This window comes from Pan paniscus, chromosome 12, assembly GCF_029289425.2.
Source record: "Pan paniscus chromosome 12, NHGRI_mPanPan1-v2.0_pri, whole genome shotgun sequence".
In the NCBI taxonomy this organism is placed as follows: Eukaryota; Metazoa; Chordata; class Mammalia; order Primates; family Hominidae; genus Pan; species Pan paniscus.
Genome location: NC_073261.2, coordinates 52552721 through 52562261, shown reverse-complemented (window position 1 = coordinate 52562261; position 9541 = coordinate 52552721). Strand labels below are relative to the sequence as shown.

General features: G+C 42.9%; 1 protein-coding gene and 1 long non-coding RNA gene across 5 annotated transcripts in view; one reads left to right on the top strand and one right to left on the bottom strand.

Annotated features, from left to right (window-relative positions):
• LOC129397151 (uncharacterized) overlaps positions 1-4519 on the bottom strand; it is a 29281-nt gene extending 24762 nt beyond the window's left edge. Inside the window, exon 1 of the long non-coding RNA XR_008624336.1 lies at positions 4382-4519. This is a non-coding gene — a long non-coding RNA (uncharacterized LOC129397151). The remainder of the gene's footprint in view (positions 1-4381) is intronic.
• Positions 4520-4525: 6 nt separating this feature from the next.
• The window catches only part of STAMBP (STAM binding protein), a 36390-nt gene continuing 31374 nt past the window's right edge, over positions 4526-9541 (top strand). The window contains exons 1-3 of one of the 4 annotated variants that reach the window (XM_008962726.5): positions 4574-4621; positions 5030-5135; positions 6472-6686. In XM_008962726.5, coding sequence (XP_008960974.1) covers positions 6484-6686 — 203 coding nt within the window. In that variant the 5' untranslated portion in view covers positions 4574-4621; positions 5030-5135; positions 6472-6483. Of the gene's footprint in view, positions 4696-5029; positions 5136-6471; positions 6687-9541 lie in introns of all 4 variants that reach the window. The other 3 variants (XM_003810362.7, XM_003810361.6, XM_008962727.6) reach the window with 3 other exon arrangements.

Genomic DNA, 9541 nt, shown 5'->3' with positions numbered 1-9541 from the left:
TAGCAAAAATTTTAACAATGTGAACAATTTGTCTTTAGTACACACTCCATTTCTGCTTTCATAGCCCCTCCATTCCCAAGCAATGTTCAAGATAGGCTGTTTTAGTGTCTCAATGCATGGAGCTCACCTAGCCTTCCCTTGAGAATATTGCTCATCTTTTAAAGAATTTTTTCCTTCTAATGGCTCTAAACCTTCATCCACGGAAGACTTAAAACAAATGGAACTCAGTTTTTCTTTTTTCTTTTCTTTTTCTTTTTTTTTTTTTTTTTTTGAGATGGAGTCTCACTTTGTCGCCCAGGCTGGAATGCAATGGCACGATCTCAGCTCACTGCAACCTCTGCCTCCTGGGTTCAAGTCATTCTCCTGCCTCAGCCTCCTGAGCAGCTGGGACTAGAGGTACCCACTACCACGCCCAGCTAATTTTGTATTTTTAGTAGAGACAGGTTTTCACTATGTTAGCCAGGGTGGTCTTGATCTCCTGACCTTGTGATCTGCCCACCTCAGCCTCCCAAAGTGCTGGGATTATAGGCATGAGCCACCATGCCCCGCCCAGTTTTTCTTTTTCACTGTGGTAGACCCATGCCAGACACAGACCCATGAGCTTGAAAGATATTCAATAAACACTTGCTCAATTAATAAAGGCATCTAGCCTTTAGGCTTTCTGCTTCTAGCTCTAAGTGCCTTGCAGAGAAGAGTGGGTCCCAAAAGCTTAACGGTCATTGTTTTTCATTGTTCATCTCAGTAATCAGCATAATTGGCTAATTACATTCCTGTAAATCATTTTGGGGACAGTGAGACAATATTTATCTCAACAACATTTGAACATTCAACAATGTTCATTGAGTGTCACATCTGGTTTCGCAAGCCATTCTAGGCAGTGGGGATAGAGCTGTAAGCAAGGCAGAAAAAGATCTTAACTTTCTGGAAATTATATTCTAGTGGGGAATGAAAGACAATAAGCAACCCAAATCATATCAGACAGTGGTAAGGATTATCAAGACAATTAAAATAAGACCAACTAATGAAGGATGACTGGGTGGCTCCTTAGAATGGGTGGTCAGAGAAGTTCTCCTTGAGGAGGTAACATGTAAACTGAGAAATGAATGATGAGGCAGAGCCAGCCAAGTGAAGATGAGGGTAAAAGCATCCCAGGAAAAGGAGTCAGCTATGCAAAGGTCTTGAGTGGAAAAGCAGATGTTTGGATGGTGTCGGTGGAGAGTATTAAGCAAGGAGATTGGGAGATGAAGTCAGAAAGGCAACAGGGGCCGAGTCACTCTGTAATCCCCAGTAAGGAGTGTGGATGTTTATTCCAAGTGCCATGGGAATTCACTGAAGAGTTTTAAGCCCAGGAGTGATGGAATCTGATTTTTGCTTTAAAAAGATCATTAGTGGCCAGGCGTGGTGGCTCACACCTGTAATCCCAGCACTTTGGGAGGCTGAGGTGGGTGGATCACTTGAGGTCAGGAGTTCAAGACCAGCATGGCCAACATGGCAAAACCCCGTCTCTACTAAAAAATACAAAAATTAGCCAAGTTTGGTGGCGAGCACCTATAATCCCAGCTACTCAGGAGGTTGAGGCAGGGAGAATTGCTTGAACCTGGGAGGTGGAGGTTGCAGCCGAGATTGTGCCACTGCACTCCAGCCTGGGTGACAGAGCAAGACTTCATCTCAAAAAAAAAAAAATTAGCTGCTGTTGTAAGAATGCATTGTAGTAGGTAAGAATGAACGCCCTTCCTGTACTAATGCAATTGTCCCTCTAGGCATGTCACTTAACACAAGAGTACTAACCTTGCAAGTGAAATACACCTAGAGTCTTCCGTGTTTTTACCCTCCCTGACCCCCGAACTCCGCTGGGTCTGTATTTTTCCTTTTCTTCTTTTTGCTTTTTAGCAATAGGAGTCTCACTATGTTGTCCAGGCTGGAATGCAGTGGCTATTCACAGGTGAGATCATAGCACACCACAGCCTTAAACTCCTGGGCTCAAGTGATCCTCCTGGGTTTTTTGTTTGTTTTGTTTTGTTTTATTTTTTTAGAGGTCTCACTCTGTTGCCCAGGCTGGAGAGCAGTGGTGTAATCATAGCTCACCATATCCTCAAACTCCTGGGCTCAAGCGATCCTCCTGTCTCAACCTTCCAAAGTGCTGGGATTACAGGCGTGAGCCAGCGCACCTGGTCCAGGCCTGTGTTTTCTAAACCCCGATGTTACATTTCAGATTAAGAACTTCACCTTCTAGGCATCTTTTGCTGCTGCCCAAAAATGAGCAAGTAGGAATGAGCATGCAGGAGTGCAGGAGACCTGACGTTGGCATATGCAAGCGGCCAGACGGAGGCTGCTATATTCAGGAAAAGTGTTCATGGCTGGGAGTGAGCACCGGAAGGAAAGAGCATCTCAATTCCTAACCTGGTCTAGTCTGCTAGGTGAACTGCTGAAGCCTATTTGCTGAAGGAATACCTTCCACGCTTAGCCTCCAATCTTTAGGGCAGGGGTAGATAGGATATTCTCATCAGTTATGCCAAGAATCTTTTATAGCTTTGATTTCCTGATTGTGTATACAAAATTGTTTAGTTTTTAAACTTTTCCAGTTAAACAAGAAATGAGGAATGTAAAATTTTTACCTTGGCCAAGATTTTCTTATTTCAGGTCCTTAGAAAGCTGAGTATTGAACTTTGCCCCAGATATCAAAAACTCTGGTCAACATTTACAAATTCTCTCCCTAAAAAGACTAGATCCTGCTTCCTATATTCACTTAGCCATTACCTTAAGAACTGCTAGCAACTGGGCATATTAACTTTCTAATATCAGGAACAGCCTCTATGTGGCGCTAGCTATGTTTACGACTATGCACACCCCTTATATGTGTGTCTCAGTTATAGCTTCTTAAAGTCTTCTCATCATAATCTTAAAATCTAGGATGTTTGTAAATTTTCTTTACTTGTTAAGCTAAACATTATAAAAAAAAGAACTACTTTAGAGATTGTGCTGAATGGGAGCAGATGCCCCTGTTCCCTACCCCACCAGCTGTACTTCTATCTGTGCTTCCACCATTAGAGTATCCACCTGCTGGGTTTGTTTGCTGATGTATCCCTAACACCTAGAACAGAACCTGGCACATAGTAGACACTCAGTAAACATTTACTGAGTGAGAGGTTGAATGGATCAGATTTTGACCTGTGTTGCCTCCTGCCAGGACCCCATCTGCACTATATGCCCACCCAGTGACCAGCATCTCCAGTGCATCAATTTCTTTAGGCCCAACCCATCATGTTTACATTCTGAAGAGAGTCAGTAGAGAGAGTTTTGAAGATACAGTAGAGTGCCCTATACAATTATCTTCCCAGATTTATCTGCAGTAGATCCATGAGAGTTGATAGTAGACCCATGCACATTAATGCTTGCTGGGGGCAGAAGGGGAGGTGATATGATGCAAGCAAGTACTTTCAACCCTAAGTCTGAAAAGTTGATGACTACACAAAATCACTTCAGGTAACTCCAACAGAAATATACACAACGGAGGTTGGGAGAAATGAGAGATCTGGAGGCTGGCTAGGTGGAGGAGGCAACACCTGAATTAGGGACTTAAGCTAGACCTTGAAGAATAGGTCATGCCATCACACTAACAAACTCACAGGGAGGCTCCCAAATTTTGGGAAAGTGTCCCCCAGAGACTTAGACTTTTAAACCAAAGCCTAATGTTTCACAAAGTCTTCTGAGACAGAATGACTAGCAAGCTTGTAGGACCTTTTTGTAAAGAGGATGTATATGGATTCGTACAGACACACATCTACATGCAGAACGTGACATTCTGTATTTGATGCATAAAACCACCTTGTCCCGGTCTCAGGGCAGGAACAGTGTCATACAGATTTTTGTGTCTCCACTGCTTTTGCATAGCAGCTCTTAGAGATTAAACGCTTTTTTTCCAAATATTTTATAGGTTTTTTGACATTAAAACGTTAGTCTCATCTGGGTGCGGTGGCACACGCCAGTAATCCCAGTACTTTGGGAGGCAGAGGCAGGAAGATCGCTTGAGCCCAGAAGTTGGAGACCACAGTGAGCTATGATCACACCACTGCACTCCTGTGACAGCCTGGGTGACACCGCAAGACCCTGTCTTAAAAAAAAAAAGTTAGACTTATGTTCTTTTCTAAGCAATAAAATTAGTCTTAGATATTGCCTAATATCTAAGACTACCAATTTTTGTGTAGAATGTAATACAAGCTAAAAAATACATTCGAAAGACTTTCTGTCCCCCAATTTATAAATCCTGGTTAGTTTAGCTAAGTCTGCAGTTGTGCTGGGATCAGCAATCCCTCCTTAAATGCAGGAGTATTGTGAGTGTGATGAGGGACTACCCCAAATCAAAATAATTTTAAAAGCAAACCTTAGCTTGCTAATTGGTTCCACTTTCTTCCTTGTTCCTTTTCCTTTACCAAGATGGCCGCTGTGTCGTTCGCTCCTCATTGGTCGGATTTTCCGCAGGTGCCGATTCTAGCCCCACCTACTAGCGCTCCGTTCCAAGTCCTAAATCATTGGGAATGTAATAGACAGACGAACGGGAGTGGGCGGAGCGGGCGCCGGATGTGACGTTTCCGGAACCTCCGGGTGTCATCCGCGGGGAAAGGTGGGGAAGGGTCCCGGGAACGTGGTGGGGCAGGGCCTCCGAGCGTGGTTGGACTTTGAAGGGGATCGGCCGCCGTGAGTGTGGGGCCTGCAGCCTACTCTCCCCGAGTCCCCTGCCCGGCCTGCCTCGCTCGAGGCACCCGACGGCTTCGGTCTCCGCGGGCTGGCGCCTGACCAGCCAGGCCCAGCGCTTCCCCGCCTACTGCATTTGAAAGATCCCGAAAACCCTGGATGATTGTGCCTGGGGTTGGCAAGTTGGTCTTGAGTGCCTTCAAGAAGGGTTCCTCAAGCAGTTGTCGATAGAGCCCTCCCTACTGTATACGACCCCTCCGCTCATTCCTGCTACTTCCTTTCTCCTCCTCGTATTTCCCCCTCGGTCCTTTACGCCGCCTTTCCCCCTCATTTGCAGATGCTGCATCCCCTTTTTGGAATTGCTCAACCGGGTGGTAACCGGCGCCGCTTCCTGGCCTTGGGAAGTGGTTCCTTTCTTAACCCACAAGAACCTCTCCCATGAGGTACTGAGATACAACAAGCATCCTCTGTTTCAGTTAACTTTCATGGGCCGTGGACTAGGTTTACTAATTACTTGGGGAGGTTTTAGATATGCTTGCGGCTTTCTGAGTCCCTAAGGAGGCCTCGTGAGAGATGGACTATCTCTGCATCCCTAGTAGTCCTCACGGCTTTTGTGCTATTAGTGAGGGTGTTTTAGAGGGGAAGGTTTGTGGAGGAATTGTGACCCGAATATTGAAGAGACCTAAAGATGGAATTGGCTGAGAGAAGACTACCCCTGAGGGAAGAGTTGTAGTAGAAAAGAAAAACTGGATAGATAAATGAAACTGAAATGTGAGGATGCCTGGGCGGATTGGAATCCTGACTGAAGCAAAAGATCTCTGTTGGGGAGGGCCAGTTGCCACAGGGCCTTGAATTCCAAGATTTATTCTACTGTAGTTTGTGTATTCTAGAGCATACTGATTAGGGTTTGCTGTAATGCAATGTGTGTCAAATGCCCAGATTTATTTTGGAGATGATAGTGGTGATATCTGGTTGGAATTTGGAATCTGATTCTAATAGCAACTATATCTAGAAAGACTAGAATTACTGGAGTTTTGGGACACCAGGGGTTTTTGCAATGCAAGTTACCATCGTGCCTTTTTGTTATTCAGTGTTTAGTCTATGAAGATGAGTAAATGGTTGTTTTCAAGATTTAAGTCCCTTGCCATGATAATGATGAATGAATGATTTTATAGATTGACTATAGTGGTTTAGTGAGCAGAGTTACAATTATGAGCATTAATTCCCAGACCAGTTCCCCTAATTCACCTTGTGCTCAAATATGAAAAAGGACACCACAGAAAATGTCAGTTACTCTCAGATTAAGTAAAAATGGTCAACCTTGAAGTTAGTTAACAATCCTCAAGAAAGTTCACTGAGTGCACTCTGCCAGGTACGAGGGTGGAGGTATGTGGGTATCTGGAAGGAGAAATAATAGAAAGTAAAAGATGCTGCTCCCACTTTTACAGTGCTGTGGGCGGAGCCCCCTAATGGCAAGGAATTTGATTAACTTGAACTGAACCTTTGGTTGGTCCACTGTGGTTCTACTCCTTATACCACCTAATTATGGTACAGGGGTTGTACATTTTCTAGTCTGCCAGTACTCTCATCGTTGTGATTTGGGCTTCCTTGAGGGTCTCAGCCTTCTTGTAGGAAAGTCCTTATTTAATAGGAGCCACAGCATTTGGTATGTTTCTCTTATATTTTCTTCTTAAGGTAGAGGTCTGTGAGATAAACTGTAAGACTGTGCTGGGATGATGAGGGCAACGGTATTGATGCCATCTGTTTTTTCTGTCTCAGAACTTGGTCCTGATGTCTGACCATGGAGATGTGAGCCTCCCGCCCGAAGACCGGGTGAGGGCTCTCTCCCAGCTGGGTAGTGCGGTAGAGGTGAATGAAGACATTCCACCCCGTCGGTACTTCCGCTCTGGAGTTGAGATTATCCGAATGGCATCCATTTACTCTGAGGAAGGCAACATTGAACATGCCTTCATCCTCTATAACAAGTATATCACGTAAGACACCTACAGTTTCCTTTTTCCTTTCTGGTGACTGGTGCCTTGCCTGTTTGGCTCAGAATTGCTAAAACCACAGAACTTCACAATATCATCAACATTAATCATTTTTGCTGGCAACTCCTACATATTGGCTGTCCTTGCCGTTCAAAGACATGAGTGCTGAAGGTGTTATTTTCATGACTCAGTAATTTATGAGTAAGAGATTTAGTTCTTTGGCCTATGCCCACATAGCCCAGCTGTTAGACAAAAGAGTTGGTGGTTAAACTAGACATATTATGTACTGATGAATGCTTTTACTGTTCTCTTTCTACTAAAGCCGCCAATCATAGGATTTTTGTTGGGGTCTAGCAGAGCCAAAATTCCTCACTTGTACTTATTTTGTAGCAAATTTAGTGATACAGGAAAAAATTTTTTCCTCTTAACCTTTATCATAATCATGCAAATCATCAAATAATTAGTAACTGCCTACAGTTTGTGTGGCTCATCATAATAAGACCTTTCCCTTAAGTTATTTATCATCTTAGGGTAGGCAGCATAAGTAGAAGATTTCAGTACTATTAACAGCAAACAACTTCTAAAACTCCATTGACAATGATACGTAATTTAGAAAGGAAATAATGTTAAAGGTCTTATTTATCATTTCTAATCTTGTTCTTTCACAATATCAGGACTTTTTAAAAAATAATTACAATGTATTTGGTTCTTAGTAGCTCATAGTGTGTTTCACCTGCATAATTTCATTTGATCTTCACAGTTCTGTGTGCATGGAATAGGTACACTACCCTACATTCTACATATGAGGAAACAAACTCAGTGTTTGGTGGATGCTCATGTTTGAAGTGACAAAACCTTGGTTTTCTGACTCCTAATTCAGGATTTGTTCTACAACATAGGTCCTGTTCTTCTTGTTTTCCATTTAGTAATGTTCTAGAGTCAGAGGTAGTCTTTTGAGATCATAGTCATGAGTCACACTGGCTATTTTTTGGTTATTTATTTTACTACTGATTTTTGAGTAGGTAACATACATATATATATATATATATATATATATATATATATATATGGTGCACAATTCAGAGGCACAAAAGAATAACTATAGTTAAAAAGTAAGTCTTGGCCAGGCGCAGTGGCTCTCGCCTGTAATCCCAGCGCTTTGGGAGGCCAGGGCAGGCGGATCACCTGAGGTCAGGAGTTCAAGACCAGCTTGGCCAACATGGCAAAACCCCATCTCTACTAAAAATACAAAAATTAGTCGGGCATGGTGGCGTGTGCCTGTAATCCCAGCTACTTGGGAGGCTAAGGCAGGAGAATCACTTGAAACCAGGAGGCAGAGGTTGTAGTGAGCCGAGATCGTGCCACTGCACTCCACGACTCCAGACTAGGTGGCAAAGCGAGACTGTTTCAAAAAAAAAAAAAAAAAAGTCTCCCCACCCACTCCTCTTTTCCCCCCAAACCCTCAGTTCTCCTCCCCAGAGACAACCACTCTTAGTAGTTTCTTAGATATCTTCCAAGAGATGATATACACATACCAGTTTTATCACATTAAGTTTTTGATCACATACTCCTCTAAAGCAGGGCTTTTCAACTTTGGCCCTATTGACCTTTTGGACTGAATAATTATTTGTGGTGGGAGCTGTCCTGTGTGTTACAGAATGTTTAGCAGCATCCCTGGTTTCTGCTCACCAGATGCCAGTATCCCCCCTCCCCACAGTGTGACAACCAAAAATGTCACCAGACATTATCTGATGTTCTCCCAGGGGCAGAATCACCTCTGAGAACCAGTGCTCCAAAGGAAAGTATGTGGAAGAATGGACTGTCTAGGATTCATATTGTAATTGTAGAGTGGAGAAATGGGACTGCTATTGTCTTTTTTATTTAGAAGTGTTGCCTGTGTTAAGAGGAGAAAACCTTAGACAAGTTAAATTTAACAGAGTTTAATCCAGTAGAAAAAGGTTCAGGGAACACTCAGGACCAAAAGTGGTGCAGAATGTTCCACCCCATAGTGGAGGTTGTGCAGGCTATATTTATAGTCAGAGAAAAGGAAATGAGATACAGAAATAGCCTGATTGGCTACAGTTATGTGTTTGCCTTATTTGGTCATGTTTTGGCAGGCTTTAGCCTCCAATTGGCTGGAGGTTTCAGCTGCTATGATTGGCTGAGACTCAGCTATTTGTTATACTTGTAACCTAACTCTTATGTTAAGTTACAGTTTGTTTATACATTAAATGAGGTTACAGTTCACTATCTTTGGAGGCAGCTTTAACTTAACACCTGTTTCCTTAAAGATCTGTAGTTCTTTAATGCCATTATGTCATGTCATGTGGCCTCAATGTTGTTAAGGTTTCATAAAATTATAATTATATTTCTGCTTCTGTTTGCTGTTATGAGTTTTTCATTCCTAGGCACACTATTTATTTTCCTGCACAGTTTTTTTGACCCTGTCTTCTTTATATACTCTACTGCTGGTAGAAAGAATATTCTTATGTATTTCCTATAAGCTTGTAGATTGTTCTCTCAGAATGAAACCCAGGGGCACAATTCCTTTGGAGAAACACTAATTCAGAAAGTTCAGTAGAATCATGGAATCACTGCACCAGGTATTTCCCGAAGGGCCTTCAGAATCCTATTGCCCCACAATAGAAAGGGCTTTCAGGGCAAAGACCATATTCATTCAACACATGTGTATTGAGTATACCTGCTGTCTACATGGCACTGCACTAGGTCCTGAACAGCAGTGAGTAAAATGGCCCCTGTCCTTATTGGTGTTCCTTTATAGGTATGGGAGAAGACAATAAACAGATAAGCAAATAAATACAGCTGACCCTTGAACAACACAGAGGTTAGCACCAATC